The 21,713-nt window shown below is 42.4% G+C and overlaps 1 protein-coding gene across 9 annotated transcripts in view; it reads left to right on the top strand.

Moving 5' to 3' along the window:
* Window positions 1–21,713, top strand: part of RGS6 (regulator of G protein signaling 6) — a 464,907-nt gene that overhangs the window by 384,002 nt on the left and 59,192 nt on the right. For 8 of the 9 annotated variants that reach the window (XM_019733355.2, XM_074327258.1, XM_019733353.2 and 5 more), the window contains exons 9-13: window positions 1,966–2,047; window positions 3,484–3,558; window positions 5,187–5,285; window positions 6,378–6,439; window positions 19,698–19,808. In XM_019733355.2, coding sequence (XP_019588914.1) covers window positions 1,966–2,047; window positions 3,484–3,558; window positions 5,187–5,285; window positions 6,378–6,439; window positions 19,698–19,808 — 429 coding nt within the window. The remainder of the gene's footprint in view (window positions 1–1,965; window positions 2,048–3,483; window positions 3,559–5,186; window positions 5,286–6,377; window positions 6,440–19,697; window positions 19,809–21,713) is intronic. The other variant, XM_074327257.1, reaches the window with a different exon arrangement.

Genomic DNA, 21,713 nt, shown 5'->3' with positions numbered 1-21,713 from the left:
AAGATATACCTATTTTCCAAAGGGATTTCCAATTCTTCTTCTGTACTAAGAGGGTGAAAAACATCAGACCGGCTTTACCTGTAGGTCTGGAGATTTTGCCTTCATAGGAAAACATGGTAGCATTTTAGGGAAGCCAACAAATCACCCGCACCACACCCCCACCCCAGAGGGGTTCAGAACCAATCAAAAATAAAGGCACGGAAGTCAAACATTTGGAGTCCAAAATGTCAAATTATTACTGATAAAAGCTAGATTATAGCACATGACTGGATCCCTAACCACAGATCTTTACCCTGGAATGCAAGTTCCCCACCTGTGCAGAGCTGGATATCTGTAGGCCACGCCCACCAGGGCAGAGTTGACCCGTTAACTTACTGCACGCAGAGCACAGATGTTCAGATCAGGTGTCTCCCAGATCCTTTTCATTCTGGGAAATGGACTTGCTCAGGTTGGGTTCCCTCTTGCCCTTTCCAGCAGTGGTCTCTGGTTTAGCCAGGAGTGCTTAAAAAAAAAAAAAATGGGACAGAGAAGGGGAGGGAAAGGGATGCTGAGCTGAGAGAAGATGAGTACCTTTTCTCTGGGCACCACTTGCACCTGAGCAGAACCCGTATGGATCTTCAGGGGACCTCCTTTGCATATCTGGGCAGTGTTGCAGCCCATTGCCTAGGGCCCAGTCTCAGGCTATATGGGTGAGCATTGGCCACAGGTGTGGTCATAGTTGAAAATGACCTGAGGTCATTGGGTCCAGTGGCCGGCGTGATCCATGGCTCTCACCCTCCCTCTGCAGTCTCTGCCTTTCCCCCTCGCCCCTGATTCCAACCACCTGCTGTCCACCCCATGTTCCCACCAGCCCCTGAGAGGGGTGGGCCCCAGGCACTGGGTGCTGAGCTGCAGCAGGAGGAGCCCGGACTTCTGAGGGAGGAGAAAGCCGGAGGGTGAGTGAGTGGGTGAGAAGGAGGCAAATTTGAGCCTGGGCACTCAGAAGCCACTGGAAGCAAAGAGGAGTGCTAGTTTGTACTATTAGAATCACAGAGCATCGCATGTTATAAAAGGAGGGGAGATTGTTACTTTGTACATATGTGGTATTTCTTGATTAAATTTTTTTATTAACTCTGTGATTACATTATAATTGTGGGCCATTTAAGTACACAGTAATTATCACAAAAATCACAGGGTGATTATGGGTTTATTCCAGTCCAGTAAACTAAAGTGCTCCCAAGAGAGCCAAGAACCAGAAGTTCCACGGCAATTAATCTGAGTTACTTTTTACTTAGAGAGATAATATGAAGTAATACAGGCTTTTTTACTTCAAAGCCTCTTATCTATGTTCCTTATCAGAATGTAAAGAATCTGTCTTTGTCACCTGTAATTTTCCCTTTTCCAATTCGTGCCTCCCCTAGCTGAGGCCAATGACACATGCCTTCTGAATCTTGTCGCATGCGAGAACTGTTACTCTGCTTTTTGAAAGCCAGATGGTTTAAGTGACTCTTAAAACACATAACTGCAGCATTTTAAAGACGTTTCTACTGACTCTGAATCTAAACAAACTTTCAAATTTGGGGATGAAACACCGCAAGCCCATGGTTATATTCCTTTCTGTAACTTGAGTACAGTATCCACTTTGATGGGGGCATGTCAGCGGATAATTCAGTTCTTAATAACCCAACACTTAATGTGAATGGACGGTTGTTTACTTGTGCTGTCTGCAGGCCCACCATGTTCATTACACATCTACGGCAATTTGCAATCTAGCCTAATATAATTTTTTTCACCACATGTGGCCTTCTTGGGGTTTCCACGAGGGAACTGTCCACGCGTATTTTACAGCGCTGCACAGAGCAGGGACCACACACGTGCCAATCGCTGTGTGCGCTAAGCTCCTAGAAACAGGAGCAGAAAGCTGGGGCAAGGGTCAGGAGGAAAAACAATACGAAAGCCTCTGATTTCCTTCCTTTACTCTTTCAGGATTGATCGGAAAAAGGACAAGACAGAAAGAAAAATTTTGGATAGCCAAGAACGGGCCTTTTGGGATGTCCACAGGCCAGTGGTGAGAAAGCTCTGCTTGGTTCTCTAGGCTTTTTGTGTGTGTTTTATTTTTCCCACTTCCTTTGCTTGAAAGAAATGACTAGCTGTAGCCACCAGATGTCTCATTCTTAAGAAAATTGCTAAGCTTTGTGGAATGGTTTTGCCATTCATTCATATAATCTCAGTAGATTTTCTGGAATGTACGTCAGTTCTACCTTTTATAAATTATCCATCCATGAAAATATGGAATTGGAAATGGGAGAGCTGTGGGAATTCCACCTGAGGACCTTTGGGCCCCAGAAGTTTACAGTCCCAAAACAAGCATTTCCCACATCTACTGTCATTCATCTCTAAATCTTAGAACGTTCTCTTTCAAACACAGCTGATTCTTGTTGTCCATGTTCCATAAAGTCACTGCAAACACTGAACCAGCAAATGCGGAACCACGGCATTGAACCATTCCATCAGCTGATCAATACCTAACCTTGTGTAATGTGTGTTTCTGTTTAAAGACACCTTAATATGTATTGTTGATTCATTACCATGGAACCCATAGCCAGTGGCACTAAAGTTCGTACTGGAATGAAGTTTATCTAACACGTGTTTTCTCGTAAGGCACCTCACGGCCTCCTTGCACTTAGGAACACTAGACAGCACTGCAGCACTGTGCTTGGGGACCATTTTAAACAGCAAAATCACCAACAAAAAGCCCAGAAATGTGCAAAACGTGACACTAAATAAACCTTGAAAAGGATACTTGTTTACAGTATGAAAGTTGAAATAAGAAGGCAGAGCGTCATCACCTTATTCGACCTCAGCTGGAAACATGCACATCAGGCAACTCAAAATTTTTGCAGCTCTGGGCATGTCCACGAATGACCATGAATGCACCACAGTATTGATTTGCTTATAAATAAATTTTAGCAAGTAGGCAAATGCACAAACACGAAATCGGCGAATAATGAGGTTGGACTGTACTTCTAATTTCATATTATTAAAAGAAATCTTGCATGTCCCTCACGAAATGGAACTAAAATGAATAAACTATTTCAGCCTTCCTAAAAACTGATTAAAAGCAAAACCAAAGAAATAATGCCCCATCCTGATTTTGGAGTGTTTTTAAGATGGTTAGAAATGTGAAATAACAAAGACTGTGACTGATGCGACCTTGCAACTTCGAATGATAGGTTTGTGCTTGTCAAGTGTACATGATACGCTCTACACATCTTCCTTAGATAGTATGAGGTAAGCTTTTGTATGTCATGAGGACTCTATACAGGAACACATATTGAAGATGAAACATCTTTGTAAAAAAAAAATTGTAGATAACAAAATGGAGATAATCACACATTATCTGTAATGGGAAAGGTAAAGATTGGTTCTGATTGGTGTCACTTGGGCTAAATTGGAAGGATGGTTTTCACTTAGTAATTTATGTGAGGATTTTCTTTTTCTCAGCCAGGCTGTGTGAATACCACAGAAATGGATATCAGAAAATGTCGACGTCTGAAGAACCCGCAAAAGGTTAAAAAGGTTTGCTCATTTAGCTGCATTAAAAATTCTTGATGTGAATGGCCCTTTCATTTCTGGTACTGTTCAAACAATGATTTGCTATTTGTTAATTCTACCCCATTTCATCCTTTGAAACCATTTCATTCATTTATTCTACAAATATTTGTGGAGTGGCTGATGTGTGCTTGGCACTCCTCTTTTTGCTGAAATACAGTCCTCACTAAGCCCACAGCCTGGCACTGATGAAACAAGCCAACAGGCAACAGTGCCAGGAGGGCTGCATTAGGGAAGTACAGGATGGTTCAAGAGCCCCAGGAGGGGGCGCCAACTGGGGCTTTCCAAGGCCTCAAGTGTACTGAGGTCTGACGGGTAAACAGCAGTGGGTCTGGAGAAGAGGCAGGGAGGAAAGGAAACTGAAGGAACAAAAAGTAGCAAATCTCACAAGCGAAGGTGAGTGTGGTACTTTGAAAGTCTTTTAGTTAGCTAGGTCATCCAAACTCAAATCACCATCTTGACCAACTGTGAATGAGCCAATGATGACTTGTGTTTCGCTGTCCTAAAGGAGCAACGATGGTGGCATATCCCAGGGTGCCACGCTCAGTCTGCCCCCAGTCAGTCCATCCCACCCTCTTACCAGCACCAAAGACCACGTTGTGGGACAACCTGTCTGTCCTCCATACTGTTAACTTCAAAAGGTTAGAGATGTGTGCCCAGATGACCAATCCTCTCATTTTCTCATATATATGACATGACATATATATCAACTTCGTGAATCTACTTACATATTTTTACATATTTTATTCTTCACTGAGATAATGTCGACCGTTATACTGTATTTTATAATGTTAATCTTAAAATATCCTCATTTAAACCTTAAGAGCCCCCTAATTATATTAGAATTTTATTCCAGAATTTCATGGAGCCCACATCCACCCTATCTGAGCCCTTCTTAATTTATAGATTTTAGCTATATATTGTATATCCTTTGGGGTTTTGTTTCTTTCCCAAAGCAAAGACTGTCTTTAATCTGTCTCTAACACAAGGAACAGCTTACAAAGTAGCCATAGCATGTGAGCATGTGGAGAAACTGAGGCCAGAAGACTATTTAGCTTAAAAGCAAGTAAATCTGAAACCCTACTATCTCGAGTTTTTACCAGATGGTCCTGCCATCTGCTGGCTAGAGAGGATCTGTGTGCATAATCTTCAGCAATTGTTCTTGAACTTGTCTTATGGTTCAGAATCACCTGGAGCATTTGGTAGAAGCGCTGATTCCCAAGCCCCACCCACAGAGATTCTGATTTGGTAGGTGGTCCCAGGTGGGGTTCAGCAATGTGCACCATTACCAAGCACCCCCAGATGATCTTTACAGATGGCCTATGGACAATGTTGGGCGAATCACTGATATACAAGAAGTCCACTGCAGCTCAGTAAAAGGAAGGATTTCCTAACAGTGGTAACCCACAGATGGGACAGGCTGCCTCAAGAGACGGAGTTCACATCATTGGAGAAATTCAAGTAGAGACCAATCATTTATTGTTGGGATGTCATTGAGAGGGTTGGGAGCATCAGATAAGTAGTTGAACTAACTGACCACTAAGGCCTTTTCAACTCTGAGGGTGCGTGATTCTGTCTTCTGGCTTCTCTTCTAGTCAGTGTATGGCGTGACAGAAGAGTCCCAGTCGCAAAGCCCTGTGCACATACCCAGTCAGCCTATCAGAAAAACTACAAAAGAGGACATCCGGAAACAGGTGAATGAATTGGCTCCTGTGCTCCCAGAAGGAGCCGTGGCCAGTTTGAAAACCCTTTGAATGTTTACCTCTGAAAGCTGAGTGAGCTTTGATCTCCTGGAAACCACAGTGGAACCCAGCTGTGGGTGACTTGAACCTTTGAGTGCTGTGTGTGAACAACCTGTGGAAGCTTGAGAGGGAAAATTCTCTACTGAGTTCCTCCAGCAGTTATAAGACAAGGATGTAGATTAGTTATCCCAACGCCATGGGGTGACTGCTATAGCCAGGTCTCCCACAGGAGCTGCAGCAGGGAGGGACTTATGTTACAGGGGCCTGAAAATTGTAATGTCCTTCTAGAGTAAGCCAGCTCAGGACCACTGACTTTATTGATACAAAAGGAAATTTTACGAATAAAGCAAGCCCCACCCCCAAAGCCATTTCAGCATTATTTGGCTCAATGTTATCTTCATAATGAGGAGTTAACTGGTCAACATAGGTCAGCAGACAATGGCTAATTACATTACTCCTTTCTGGGGTTCACTGGTAATGAAATAACTACTCCTTACATTTCCCTTTATTGGCTTCTGTGGGATGGAACCCAAAGGAGTAAATTGTTAGGTGCCTGCCCTTGACAAGTTTGTTATTGGGTAGAGAAGAGGAAACAGATGTATGTAAAATAGCTATTTGGTGATTCTAGTCAAGTACACCAAGCACATGGGTGTGATGAAAGTGTGAAAGGTGTACAGAGGAAGATCACCGAAGATTAGTCAGACCAGATATTTACGGTGTGGGTATTACCTGTCTGTTCTGTTGCTAAGCTTTGTAGAATATATACTGCCTTTAAGTTGGCAATCACTTTGGGGAATCAATACCTAAGCTATAATTCAGTACAGGACAATATGTGACGTAGGCTAAATTGTAGAGTGTGAAACTTAGTGATGGTGGGAATTTTCAAAAGGGTAAAATGGTTGCTGGAATGCAAAGCTGGAGGGTTGAAGTCTGTCCAGAGGAAGTGACTGGATCATGGTGGAAATACAGGATTTGGATTCTTGGGGTGAAAGGAAAAACAGAATTCTAGTTTGGTTTTAACACCTCTGTTCTGTCTTTCCCCAGATAACATTTTTAAATGCACAGATTGACAGACATTGTTTAAAAATGTCGAAAGTGGCTGAAAGGTATGTTTCCTCTTAGTAAAATCCCTTACTATTATCTTCTAATTTAACAAAGGAGAAATGTTATGGGGTTGTGGCTAATAAGTGTGTACCACGCCAAGAGGCAGACCGTAGGCATTCCTTAAAGTGATGAGTGAAAAACACCAGAGCCCATGTGAGGACAACTAAGATAGCAGACCTCTACTGAGTGATGTCAAGAAATGTTCTGTTGCTAACGCTTTTCCAGCGATGGCCATGGGACCTTGACAATCAAGGTCGAATGTCCTTAAAAGCTACATAATGCACTTTTGCCTTCAGCCTCTTGATTAATTCAAATGAAATTGCTCCCCGCTCTGCTATAAAATACCCAGATTCACTTTATAGGGAGAAGGAAATTGCATGCCCTTTGAGGTGCTAGCTGTGCAAACAGGAGGGGACTGGACCATCAGGAGGCGTTCCGCCTCCACACACCATCAACCACTGAACTGCATCGAATCAACTGTAAAGAAAATATTTGGCACCTCCAGCCTGGCTTCCGCAGGAGTATTTGTGCTCCAATCTGCACCGGTGGCTGGTTCCACTCTGTTAACTCGTGGGAGACTCAATTTTGTCAACTAAATGGTCGTCTGTTTTTGAATTCTGAGTGAAGAGGGGAGGCCACCTGGGGAATCTGTATGGAATAAATCTGATCAGGCAGCCCCAAACTGAACGTTTATTCATCCGTATACTACTGCTAAAGCTGTGACCAATATCTGAAGGTTCGCGGGCTTCAGTTGGGTCTTAGTATTTATTGGATATCAGAGTAAAGTGGATCTCTAAGTCCAGCTCACACAGAGGGCTGGCTGTGTGTTCAACCTGTAAGCCTTTCTCTGCTGGCCCCCTCTTTCTAGATAAATAACGAATTGAGGCTAAGAAAACCGCACTCCCAAAGCCTAACCTGAATTAAGGCTCTGCCTCCAGGTGGCCAAGGACACCCCTGAATCTGGGTTCATGTCTTGGATGGCATCTCGTATCTATTCCAGGGTCTCTCAGCAGTGTAACTACTGATATTCTAGATGGAATATTTCTTTGTTGCAGGAGGCTGTCCTGTGCATTATTGGCTATTTGGCAGCATTCCTGAGCTCGCTTTACCTATTAGATGCCGAAAGGCCCCCTCACAGTTGTGGCAATGTGATATTGCCAAATGTCCCCAGAGCAAATGGTACAAATCAACTCCATTGAGAATCACTGGTACTCCTCTTTTCCCTGATCTAAATGCTTCAGAAGGTCGCCATGGCTCAGCTTACACTCGACACCAATTGTTCTGGAGTCACAGTTTCATCTGACTCTGTAGGCTGAGGGGCTACCACACCCCACTGTCAGGACATGGGGCTTCTGGAGTACCAAGCTCTACCATTGCTTGTTTTTATGTTTTAAGTTTTTTATCTTTATTAAATTTATTGGCTAGTAAAATTACATAGGTTTCAAGTGTACGATTCTGTAATACATCATCTATATATAGCATTGTGTGTTCCCCACCCAGAGTCAGTTGTCGCAAATGGCAGTATTTCATCTTACGGCCGAGTAACATTCCATTGTATCTATGTACCACATCTTTGCTTTTTAAATCTCACTGTGGTTGTGTTTGTCCCAAAAGAGAGCCTGTGAGTGACATAGCTGGGATGACCTCGACAGCATTGGTGTCATGGCCTGTGAGGAACCACGAGCTTATTTCTCTGTGAAAAACGGACAAGAATGGCTGTCCTGGTACCCTGTAAGGGTCAGTGCTAGCAATGCCGGTCTTTGAAGGGCACTTCAGAGTCTGCAATCCCAGGAGAGTGTATGTGGGAGCACCTTTCCTTGGGGCTAGTTGCTCGGGCCCAGTGGTTTTGAGCGTGATGACCCAGGTGGGGGCGGGGGGAGAAGAATGGAGACCCCCAAACCCTGTCCTGGGGATTCGGATTCAGTGGTTCCAGGTAGATCTGAGGAACCTGCATTTTGAATAATGTGCAAGTGGACTGACCAGGTCTCTGAGGATTTGGTGAAGCCACCTGAGCACTCACATCAGAAGGGACACCCAGCTCCATCTTATCCTTTGGGTGTGAGGAAAAAGCCTGAACCAGTCAGCATGCAGGAGGCCCTCACAAGGCAGGTGTGCTGAGGCAGGAAGTGGGGGAGGGAGCCTGGCAGGGCCAATTGTTTGTTTGTTTTTGTGCTGTCAGGGCGGGGCACCACCTGGTGCCCTCTCATTATGCTTGGGAGGCCGCTTACACTGAAGACACTTCTCTAACCAGCCACTCCTCACTCCCCAGTTTGCAGCTTTCCTGAGTCTCCGCCCAGCAGAGACTGGATTTTATTCCCAACAGCAATAACTGGCAACTTTTCAATGTGACACAAGGATTTTTCATTAGAGCCACAAGGAAACTCCCAGATAAAGAAGGGGAGGGAAAGGAGCCGGGTGTTAGCAGGAGATAAAGCAGCCTAGAGCCCTGGTCTGTCAGCGGCTCTGTGGGGGTGGGGGGCAGGGAGGTGGCGCTGGCAGCTGGCCTTGGGTGCCACTGCTCTGCTCTCCGGAGGTGAAAGTGGAGCTGTTTCAGGTGGGAACACACAGCCCCATGCTGGATTTGGTTTCCCTGGGCCTGCTCCAGGTGAGCAGTGGTAATTAGCCAAAAGCCATCAGCAAAAGACTTCATCCCCTGGGGACAGGTCCACCCCGTTTTTCACTTAGTTCCCTGAGAACTGATGTTGGGGAGTGGTAGGAGGGCTGGTGATGTGAAGGTCCGCTTCTGAAAAGGTAAGAGTCAGGGTTGGATCAAAGGGTGCAGCCAGGTCCAGCTGGGAAGGGAATAAGGAAACAATTTAGGGAGTGGGTGTGGAGCCAGCCATCAGGGTTTGGTTCCTGCCTCTGCCATTTTTTGTGTGACCTTAAGCAGGTTGCTTCCTCCCTCTGTGCCTCTGTTTCGTGTCTTTAAAGGGGAGAGAACACTTAAGCATAAGACCTGATACAATAAACTGCATAGAAGAAAACATAGGTACTAAACTTATGGACCTTGGGTTCAAAGAGCATTTTATGAATTTGACTCCAAAGGCAATGGAAGTAAAAGCTAAAATAAACGAATGGGACTATATGAAACTTAAAAGCTTCTGCACAGCAAAAGAAACCATTGACAAAATAAAGAGATCACCAACTGAATGGGAGAAGATTTTTGCAAACAGTGCCTCCGATAAGGGGCTAATATCCGGAATATACAAGGAACTCATGCAACTCAACAACAAAAAAACAAACAACCCAATTGAAAACTGGGCAGAGGACCTGAAGAGACATTTCTCCAAAGAGGACATACAAATGGCAAATAGACAGATGAAAAAATGCTCAACATCACTAATCATCAGAGAAATGCAAATCAAAACCACAATGAGCTATCACCTCACCACAGTCAGAATGGCTATCATCAACAAGACAAATAGTAACAAGTGTTGGAGAGGCTGTGGAGAAAAAGGAACCCTCATAAACTGTTGGTGGGAACGCAGACTGGTGCAGCCGCTATGGAAGGCAGTGTGGACGTTCCTCAAAAAATTACGAATAGAATTGCCATATGACCCAGCAATCCCTCTCCTGGGTATCTACCCACAAAATCTGAAAACATTTATACATAAAGACACGTGTGCTCCAATGTTCATTGCAGCTTTGTTTACCATGGCCAAGACATGGAAACAACTAAAATGTCCTTCGATAGAAGATAATGGATAAAGAAGTTGTGGTATATATACACAATGGAATACTATTCGGCGGTAAGAAAAGATGATATAGGAACATTTGTGACAACATGGATGGATCTTGAGAGTATGATGCTAAGCGAAATAAGTCAGACAGAAAAAGCAGAGAACCATATGATTTCACTGATATGTGGTATATAAACCAAAACCAACAAGAGAACAAGACAAACAAATGAGAAACAGAAACTCATAGACACAGACAATAGTTTAGTGGTTGCCAGAGGGTAAGGGGGGTGGGGGGTGGGAGATGAGGGTAAAGGTATCAAATATATGGTGATGGAAGGAGAACTGACTCTGGGTGGTGAGCACACAGTGGGATTTATAGATGATGTAATACAGAATTGTACACCTGAAATCTATGTAATTTTACTAACAATTGTCACCCCAATAAATTTTAAAATAAATAAATAAAGGGGAGAGAGCAATATTGCTTAACTTACAGGGTTAATGAGTTAATCCAGGCATGAGCTTGGTTCAGTCTTTGGCACTTACTACGTATGCAATGAATGTGAACAATTGTTACTTTCCAGTGTGGTGCTTACTGGTGCTTTGGAAAGGAGCAGAATTCAAGTGCATGAGATGGAAAGAACAGGGTGGATGGTGTTCTGAGGAACAAACAAAGGGCAGGTGAAGGAATGAAGGTGACAGTTTTGTGCTAATGCAGTTCTTCCCGCCCTCTTTCTTCTCAGTCCCCTGAACAGAGAGCCCTGCATGCTCCCTAAAGCTGACCCTGCTGTCCACAACATGTGTGTCCCCCTTGACTCCCTCTGTGGCACCAATGACGTGGTGCTTTAAGGGAGGGAGGCTGGCTCTTCTGCATAGATTTTTCTTGGGTCATCCCAGTTTCAACTGTTCTGTCCCACTGTTTCCACTGAGTGATTAAATGTTCCCAAAATGCCAATATCATGGCAACCAACATACATTTCCAAGGCTGCCTTTTACATCTGGAAACAGTACAAAAGCCCATCTGAGGTATTACCCAACTTTGCTTCAGAAAGTACAGTACCTGAACACACAAATGAATTATCCAGATAAATAACGCTTAACGCCTTAAGCTTTTTATTTTAACTATTTTCAATGAGACTCTGTCTTAAATATGGTTCACACACTTGCATTCTTAAAGAAAGGATACATACTTCAGTTAATTTTTTTTTATGATTCTAGGTCAGTATTTTTCTACTGTACTTTAAAACTCTGTCGGTTGTCAGGGTCTCATAAAGTGCCACAAACTGCCTCCCTTTCCCTAAATATCCCCAGACCATTATGTTCTTTGAGTCTCTGTTTCTGCTTTTTAGTTGTTGGTTTGTTTTCTTGTTCCTGTCAACATACTTGTCTCCAGTAGCCCTTCCTCCCCCCATCTTACCAGCCCCTATTTCCAATCTGTAGTAAGCTAGATGTATCAGTTAGCTATTGCTGAGTAACAAACTACCTCAATGTAGTGGCTTCAAACAATGGGCATTTACTACTACTCCCCTGTCTATGTGACAGTTGGCTCCATTTGGCTCCCCCTGGTGTCTGTGTGCAGCTGTGGGTTGGGTAGGCCTCTTGGTGATCTGAGCTGGGCTCTCTCACATGTTTGGCTTCAGCTGGTGTAGGATTGACCTCAGCTGGGACGACTGGGCTCTCCTCACGTGGTCTCTCATCCTCCCACAGGCTGACCTTGTTTACATAGGGCTGGCAGGATTCCAAGAGAGAACGCAAAAGCATGTCAAGCCTCTTGTGGCTTAGAAATGGCACTCAGTCACTTCTGCTGCATTTTATTGGCTAAAACAAGTCACAAGCCCAGACTAGATTCAAGGACTGGGGAAATAGACTTCATTTTTTACATTGCTCTATCGTACTAGGACATCAGATAGCCAAGCTCCTTAGCCTTGGTTCTAATGCAAGAGTCTTTTCTGAGAGGTGTCTCTTCCGAGTAACAGACAAGGAGCCTTGAGGCATAGAGTTTATTTTCATTGTAGACTCTGCTCAGAGACCCTTTTGGTCACTTATCTCGCCTATGTTCTTTCAATAGTTAAAGTTGTCAAATAAAAGAGGTCTTACTCTTCTTTGCAAGAGTCCTCAAGGAGTCCCTTTTTTATTCACCGAAGCCTTACAGCACTTGACAAACCAAATATGCGAATGCAAAAATTTATATTTTAGTTCCAAACGGTCTGGAAAGGCTCTGTGTTTTGCTAGGTGTCCCCAGAGATTTCTCCCCACTCATAGTGGTACTGAGCAAGTCTGCAGGAATCGTACCACACTGCCACACACAAAGAGATGGAGTGGGGTCATTGTACATCTGCTCCTGTACTTGGCTCATGCTTACCCTATACCCTATCACAGCTGACTGCTGAATTGATATTTTATCATCATCGTGCTCATCTCGATATTGCTGCTGCTGCCTGAAATTGGACGCTGGCTCCTCCTCGGCCTCCTGACCCTCCATGATCATCAAATGTAATTAATAAAATGAGATAAGACAGCAAGGGACTGCATACCCTAAGGGTCTATTAAAAACCTGCTAGGGTGATAGAAGTCCATGAACTTAAAGTCTAATGATAGTTTCAGGGGAGGAAAAAACAGGAGCCAAAGAGGTTATTGCAACTTTGCTTTTATGTGATTCCAGATACCATGGGGTCCTTGCTTCTCCTTTCTCCCGGCCCATCTTAGGTGACAGAAAAGAAAAGATCAGAGGTAGCATAGTCAGGGACTGTATCCAGACCAAGGTCTAGAAAGGCTGTGATACCTGGCCTGGCATATACTCTTCTTTCTGCAGGGCTAAATTCACCTTCACATCCCTTCTGTCATCCCGAGTTCCTCTACTGATTACATTTTCTGTAGGTGACCTGCAATTAAGGAGTTCTTTCTTAATATTCTCTCTCCTCCCTCACCTCCTCCAACGTGAAAAACAAATTAGATTAATTAATGAATGAGTTAATGGGAACTAAACTTTCTTCTTCCCTCTGTGCAGTGCTCTGCTATTCATTTCCCTTTCTACTCAGATCCTCTTCCTATGCGGTTTCCTCTGATGCATCATTACTTAGAAACTGCACATGCCAAAGGGTGTGCAAGTATACTCTCCTGTTCACCCCTTTCCACATGCAGTTTCCAAGTTTCTTCCCATTTAGAAGTCCTGATTTCCTAATGAGTGTTTTAGCACATTTTTGTTGTATTTTTAAAGTAGAAATCATGGTCCCTATCCCATAATGCTTTACATGCCATACCTTGTTTTCCCTTGACTAATCACTCACTGCAAGCCATCCCTCACTGTTCGTTTTCTCTGGAGTCTAAGAGTATCTCCCCACCTCCTCCCTCACCTGCTGTGGAGATCAAATTCCATGTATATACTTCACTCTTGGGATTCTGTGTAGGGAAAAACCCAGTCTTCCTCCTCCAGTGTTTGTTCCTCTACTATCACACTACTGCCACACTCAACATTTCTGACACAGATATGTGAGTTTTCCCCACACCAAGCAGTTCTCTCACACCAGGTGGGTGTCCCACAATTTAACTCAGTTCTGACACTCTCTACCTGGAGATCGTGTCAGATCCCACAGGTTAAGGGCTCAATCCCACAGCACTGCCCCCACCCTCCTTCAGGTACCAATCGCCAGTAATAGGTCCCCAGGTTACCGCAACTTCTGTCTAGTTTGGCTACAAATTGGAGGTTCCCATAACCCCCTCCTTGGGTTTGATTAATTTGCTAGAACGACTCACAGAACTTAGGGAAACACTTATGTTTCCCAGTTTATTAAAGGATATGATAAAGGATATAGATGAACAGTCAGATGAAGAGATACATAGGGCAAGGTTTGGGAAGGACTCAAGCGCAGGAGCTTTTGTCCCCATGAAGTTGGGGTGCATTACCCTCCCCATACATGGATGTGTTCACCAAACTCCAAGCTCTCCAAGCTCCATATTATTTGGATTTTACGGAAGCTTCTGATCATAGGCATGGTCAATCTATAGCTCTATTTCTAGCTATAGAAATAGCTAGAATGGGGGGTGGGGCAGGAAATTCCAAGCTTCTTATCATGGCTTGGTCTTTCTAGTGACCTGCCCCCATCCAGGAAGCCACCAAAGGTCACCTCATTTGAACAAAATACACTCCTATCATTCAGAAATTCCAAGGGTTTCAGGAGCCCTGTGTCAGGGACCTGGGTCAAAGACCAAACATTTATAATTTCTATTACCGCACAGGTTTCTTCCTAGGCACCCCTCAACCCATGATGGATAGCATCTCTTCTTCCTCTGACTCACCTGTTAAACTTTTTTGTCATATTCTTTACAATTTGTAACAAAATTATGAGTCTTTTTTGTTTGTTTATTGTTAAAGGAGAGAGGATGAAATCTAAAAATGTTTTCTCAGAATTTTTCAAGTGATTAGACTAAAAGTTTTGTAAATTCCCTTTTATTACTTTCTTCCTCTCCAAATTTATCGAAGGTAGAACTTAATTAGCAGTCTAAGCTAAAAAGTTTCTCTATTAATAGCCCCCATTATATATCTAATATATATATAATAACCCCCTTATAATATGCATGGGTATAGAATAACCCATGGCTGGTTAATGTAGTTAGAAGCCATGACTTCTGTTAGCTCAGTTCTAGCATTTTCCTGTGATCCAGAGAGCTATTCACTGTTTCATGACACCAGTAGGTGCTGAATAATGTCAGCTGAATGACTGACTGACCACAGGCTGTACCCCTGACCCCCATGTGGCAAATTTTTACCACTTACTACAAGGAAATAGGCAGCAGTATGTGCATAAATCAGCCAGATCCACACATCCACCCAACAGCTATTTCAAAACGCCAAGTGATGGTGGGTAGCACACCTGCTAACAGTTGTTGTCAGCATCTTCTAATGATGTGAGAATTTATCATTTGAAAATAACAAAACTGTATACTACTAACAGAAGGAGATAGGGCTAAGGGAGCAAAGATGGTAAAATTGTTTGATGAGAAATATTGTTCCTCATGGACTTCCTCTGGATTTCCAATGTTTATTTTTTCCCATCTCCTGTATTGGTCTGCTAGGGCTGCCATAACAAAATCCCACAGACTGGATGGCTTAAACAAACAGACGTTTATTATCTCACAGCTTCAGAGGCTGGAAGTCTATGATCAAGGTGCCGGGAGGGCTGGTTTCTGGTGAGGACTCTCTTCCTGACTTGCCGACAGCTGCCTTCTCCCTCCCATGGACTTTGCTCTGTGTTCTCATTGGATAGAGAGCTCTGGCGTCTCTTCCTCTTCTTATATGGACAGTCCTATCAGATTAGGTTCCCACCATTATGACCTCATCTAACCTTAATTACCTCCTTAAAGACCCTGTCTCCAAAAACAGCCACATTGGAGGTTATGGCTTTAACATGTGATATATGGGGGGGGGGGGGACACAATTCAGTCTGTAGCACTTCCCAAATCTACTTTTGTGGAAAGAGCTTTGTAGAACACTTGGCACACAATAGTACAAGTAGCAAAGCTGGACAGATCATTGGGTGCCAGGTGTTCTACAAAGCTCTTTCCATGCCTTTCTTTTGTGTTTTTCCTGTTCTATCTTAAGTCTTTCTATAGTTATTAATATTGACTTTGGACTCAAGTAGTGCTTTGTATTAACTATTGCTACTTCCCTGTTGCCTGCCTGGCCTTTTCATTATCTTTGTGTGTTCCAAGCAGCCTGTTGATCTTGTTGTCTGTGCACTGCAAGGAAGTGTGGTCTGGGAGGAGGAAACCTCTCTGGCCAATGCTCCGGAGGGCTGCCTCGATGAACTGGCCTTCACATTCCCATCACCCTCATCCCTGTTTCAACTGTATTAATATGGTTCCAAGCAATAGAACCTGAGCTTGAACCTGGTTCAGCTAAAAGAAACACATACTGGCTCACAAAATACAAGGAGGGGCTGCAGAGTTGAATTCTGGGAAGTACAGAGATGCCACTCAGCTCAAGAATAGGTGGATTCAGCTTCTGACTTAGTAGATCTGGGACAGGGCCTATGATTCTGCATTTCTTACAAGCTCCCAGGTGACACCTGTGCTGCTGGTTTGTGGACCATACCTTGGGTAACAATGAAATGAAACTGCTGGCTAATTTCTTCACATTTTCAGCAGCAAGTTAATTAACCATGCTCGCCCTTGACAATTCAGTAGTAGGAATTGTGGCTCTGAATTTGCCATTGCAGAGGAAACATGACGTGCAAGCTGGCAATGCTTAGGGGAAAGTTTTATTTTTTTCCCTGTCAGTGGATCAACAACCATAAAAATATCCATAAGTTTTGGCCCCATAATTCTACTTATGGATGTTAATTCTAAATAAACAACCCAAAAGATGGAAAATCCAATGTAAACAATGGTGTTCTGTAGTACTATGTATAACTACAGAATTAAAACTTTGTGTCTAATATAGAGGAAATGGTTACATAAATTATAATAAATTCACTCCAGACAGTATTGTGGACATGTATTTATCTTTTCTCCCTCCCCAAAAGCAACATATCAGTGAAGGAATAAAAATGGTATGAACTCACAAAGTCAACAAATTACTGAATTAATGGTTTCAACAAATTTGTCAAAGAGAAAGTCTGAGGAATTGGGGGAGGGGCATGACCACAGGCCTCTGTCTCTATAATGTTTTAATTTTTTAATTGGGTGATAAGTTCAAAAGTACTAGTCTTACCTTTTTATACCTTTTATATTTTTATACCTTTCTGTATGCCTGAAATATTTCAAAATTCAATAAAAAAGAAAATGGATGGGAACAGAGCAAAGACCATTATAACCTAGATGTTAGAGGTGTAAGTATTACAACAAAGTGAGCCAGTTTGCCCAACCAAATCTGCCCTTGGCTCTTTAAGGCACCAGGGGTGATGGAAGGCAAGATGAGGCAGCAGACAACCCTCTTGGGATGGGTGAAGTCTGTCTGTGGAGACACCGTGTCCCACCAGGAGACCATCCTACCACTGGGGGAAGGCAGTTTATTCTCCAGAGAAACTGAACTACATCAGCTCAGAACTCAGGCACAATACATCATAGAGGGCCAGCTGAAAACAAGAGAATTAATCATAGGTCTATATACTGAGCTGTGGGACCCTCGACCCCTGTCCTGCTCACAGCCTTCCAGGAACCAAATGTATATGCCTATAGGCAAGAGACTGGCAAACTACAACCACTGGGCCACATCTACTCCACTCCCTATTTTTGCAAGTTAAGTTTTATTGGAACACAGTCACAGGCATTCAATCAAGAATTGTCTACGACTGCTTTTGTGCTGCAACAAAAGAGCTGAGTAGTTGCAACAAACATCATCTGGCCAGCAAAGCCTAAAATATTTACTATGTGAGTCTTGCAGAAAAAGTTTGCCTACTCCTGCTCTAGATAAAACTAGATGTCCCCAGAGGAAAGATTCCAGCTCCCTTATTTGGAGCTCTAGTGAAAAGACTGGCAAACTGCCCTGCACTGCAACGATGGAGCCCATCACTTGGCAGGTCCTGTCCACACGCACATACACTGAGCCTCCAAGCAGGTTTTAGTACCTCAGCACAAATGGATGTCCAGAGATTTTTCCAGACACTCAAAGGAAACCCCAGTGTGAAGGGGTGTGATCAAAACAAACAGAGAAAGGGACTTGGAAGAACCAAAAACTATTCAAGAAACAGAATAAACTAAAAATAAAAATATAGTATTAACATCCTCAGAGAGATGAGAAGATATTTCATCCGTAAAACAAGAACTAGATATTATGAAAAACAAGAGTGAACTCTGGAAACAAGAAAATAATAGCCCAAATTAAAAAATAAAGAGAAAGGTTGGAAGCACTATCAAAAAGACCAAAAGAAGGAACATGGGAGGGAAAATTTAGGAAAATTAGATTATCAATCAAATCAGGATGTCTAACATTGAACAAAAAAAGAATTATAGAAAGGAAAAATGAAGGGTCTGACATTAAGAAAGGAATAATAGAATATTTCTGAGAAATACTTTTTTATCCAGCTGGGCACATCGTACCCAGCACAGTGAATAAAAACAACCAACAAGGATCATGGTGAAATTTCAGAACACTGTAGTGATAAAGAGAAGTTTCTGAGTCCAGAGAGAAAAGAGACTGTTTAGAATCAAATGGATCCAGACTTCTCAATAGTAACACTGGATGCCAAAAAAAAAAAGAAAGTCAAAGCAATGCCTTCAAAATTCTGAAATAAAATTATTTTTAACCTAGGGTTCCATGTCCAGCACTATTAGTCAAATATAAAGATAAACTAAAAAATCTTTTAGACCTACAAGGACTCAAAATATTTAGATTTTATTCACCCTTTCTTAGGAAACTACTAAAGAATGGGCTTCAGCACAACCAGAGAATAAGACCAATAGATAGACATGGAATCCAGGACACAAGAGCTTCAACACCAAGGTGAAGGAAGTCCCAGGATGATGATTTTGCATCAAGCCTATAAAACAAACAGTCCAGATTGGAGTGAGAGGACTCAAAACTTTGGGAAGAGGGCCCCCAGGAAATGGGAACAGAACTGACCGATTATCTGATATGTTTAAGATACAGAAAAATTATTGCTAGCTATTGTACAGATTTATTAGAACACTTGAAAAAAGTAATATGTTCCTTAGGTTAGCAGCAAACAATTTTTATCTAGTTTAGTAATTATGGACACTGATTACTGATTTAACAAAAATTATTATGTAAATCTATTTGGAGGATCATTAGAGTAAATGGTAAGGGGAGTTGGGGACTGGTAAAATTGAGAATCAAGAACAGCTATAAAATCATATATTTTAGAAATATACAAGTAAATGCTAAAAGAAACAGAAGGGTAGAAAATAGATGCCTCTGTGAGAAGGGATAGGAGGAAAAAAACATTGTTATTGCTTTTTTCGTACGTGAGAGCAATTAGTACTATTTTATTGTTTTAACTACATGCATGTTGATAAAAATAAATAATTTTTTGCTTAAAAAGATTATGTAGCTATTTAAATTATAACTAGAAAAACTAAGTTGCTTTTGGGAAAATGATTATAATATATTAACTCCTGTCATCTCCCAGGATTTAAGTCTTTGCAATAAGAAAGCCCTCGAGTTGGGAATGTTGGGTTGGCAGCCTGGAGGAATGTAGCATTCTCTGTGTGTCCCAAATGCCTTGAGATCTGTAGTCTATGTCAGAGGGTGATACAAAAGCAGGTTTGGACTAGTGTATCAGTAAGGCTACCATAACCAGGGAGTGATGCACCACGGTGCAGGGAAAGAGTTAAGTGGGAAAAAGATATAAAGTGCATCTGTATACTATGACTGCAGTGATGCAAAATGATACGTTCACAATAAGAAAGGAACAAGCGCTAATGAAAACAGTTCGATGTGTCGGAACTGAGAGTGGTGGTAATTTTTTCCCTTTAATTTAGAATTGTATTAAGACTGTGTTTGCTTCGGCAGCATATATACTAAAATTGGAATTATATTAAGACTGATATCATGTTTGTGTAAATAGAAGAAAAGTTTTTATAGGACATCAGTGGCATTCTTTGCTCTGCTTCCCTCCTGCAGCTTAATTGCTTACACGGAACAGTACGTGGAATATGATCCTTTGATAACGCCAGCTGAGCCATCCAATCCCTGGATCAGTGACGATATCGCCTTATGGGACATAGAGATGAGGTAAAAAAAAAAAAAAAAAAAAAAAGTTTTAATGATTGGAACTGGGGGAGATGTGGAAAAAATTCATGAGATTGTGAGATTACATTATCCCCTATCTTAATTTGGCTTTATCACTAGAAGAGAAACTCCTCAAATAACCTCCCCACTGAGTTCTGCTTACTCATGGTTCCTATCTCCTTATAGCTGTGATTTGGACATGGATCCTTTGTGGCTTCCCTCTGGCCTCTCTCTGACCCTTCGAATGTCATGATAGCAGGGACAGTCCCTCACATTTCCTAGTTCTAATTGCTGGAGGGAAAGAATCTGTTGGCCAATTGGTTTGTTTGTTTGTTTTTAATGTATCAGCCAACAGCAACAATAATAGCTAGCACTTACTTGGGACTGGCCACATATTAAGTGTCTTACACGGAATCCCCACACCAGGTAAACATTATTATTCTCACCGTTGAACAGATGAGGAAATTAAGGCAGAGTTAATAAACTTGCTCAAGGTCACACAGCAAGTAGCTGCCAGAGTTGGGATTGGGACCCAGGCAGAGGACTCCAGAGCCGTGGTTTTCATCACTCTGCTCTCCTGTAACTAGCAGCGGCGGTTCCATCCAGTATCTCCTCACCTGTGAGGGACCCTAGTGTGTTTACCTAATACCTGAGGAACCAAAGCCCAGAGGGATTTGGACCATGTTCCCAATTATAGAAGGAAATGCACAGACAAATCTGGTGTGCTACGCCTGTGCACCTTCTGTCCCTCTGCCAGACGACTTTTTATTCCATTTCTCATTTCTTTATATCGCTCTCATTTGTTTTCACTCTTGCTCTTTTTCTGGCTTCTTTTCTTGAAATGGAAAAACTTTATAGTAAAAAGTCCAAACTAGTCAGACATGCATAATGAAGAAAATTCTCCCCTCCTCCAACCTACTCTCATTGTCCAGAAAGAACCTTTGTTTACAAGCTAATGCCATGGTTCCCAAACTGCACCAGGGCAGACTGGGCCACTGCAGGGACCTCACAGGGTTACCACGGGACATGCTAATCCTTTGAGGGAAACACAGTGACGTGTGACATATGTCAGATACATATGTCAGCATAAACTAGCTACTAGGTAAGGTAGGTTACTGTTTTCAACATTTTAGATCACATTCCACTCCCTCCAGTGATGTCATGTCTTTGCAAATCTGTGGTTTCGGGGCAGTTGCTGTGACAAAAAACAAGTACTGGGCAAAAATCAACAAAGAATAGGAAACGAGGGTGACTATTCTAAAGTTTGAAAAGATGTATGGTGCTCAACAGCGCACATGTGCTTATTTAAGAATGAAGAAAATATATGTATTGTTCTTTCAATGTATATGTATTTCCAGTAGTTACTAAGCTGTTGGAACATAAATACATATTAAGTTCTATGGACCTGACTTTTTCTAAATAAACCTGCCCTAATCTGATCCAAGAACTTAATCTTTCTTTAACTCGGGATGTTTTCTTTCCATATATATTTTTTTAATTACTGCTATTCTGTTTTCCATTTTCCATTCTCTCCACTCTTTTCAGGAAGTCCTTTTGTAGGGATCCTGGGCCTCTCGGATGGAGCAGCCATAACTCTTATCTTTTTCCTATTAGCCTTTTTATTCTATATTCAAGGATACGGTTCCTTGAATTACTCTTCAGTCACCAGTTTGGTTTTCAGTGGTGTCCATTCTGAGATTTTATACTTTAACGAGTTTTTCTTTTCGTCATAAGTGTTGGGAGGGGTCGTTGACAATCATGCTTTTCATTTCTAGGAATTTTTACTGTTACTTGGACTCCTTTTTCTTAGCAGTCTGCTCTGTTCCACTGGTGTTTATCCTCTTGAATCCCTCTGAAGGTGGGATACAGATGGTTTTTTTTCCATATTTCTCTTCTATTTCTGCCACT

Source organism: Rhinolophus sinicus, linkage group LG03 (assembly GCF_036562045.2).
Source record: "Rhinolophus sinicus isolate RSC01 linkage group LG03, ASM3656204v1, whole genome shotgun sequence".
NCBI lineage: Eukaryota > Metazoa > Chordata > Mammalia > Chiroptera > Rhinolophidae > Rhinolophus > Rhinolophus sinicus.
Note: the sequence above shows the minus strand (reverse complement) of the source record. Positions and strands in the feature narration are given on the sequence as shown.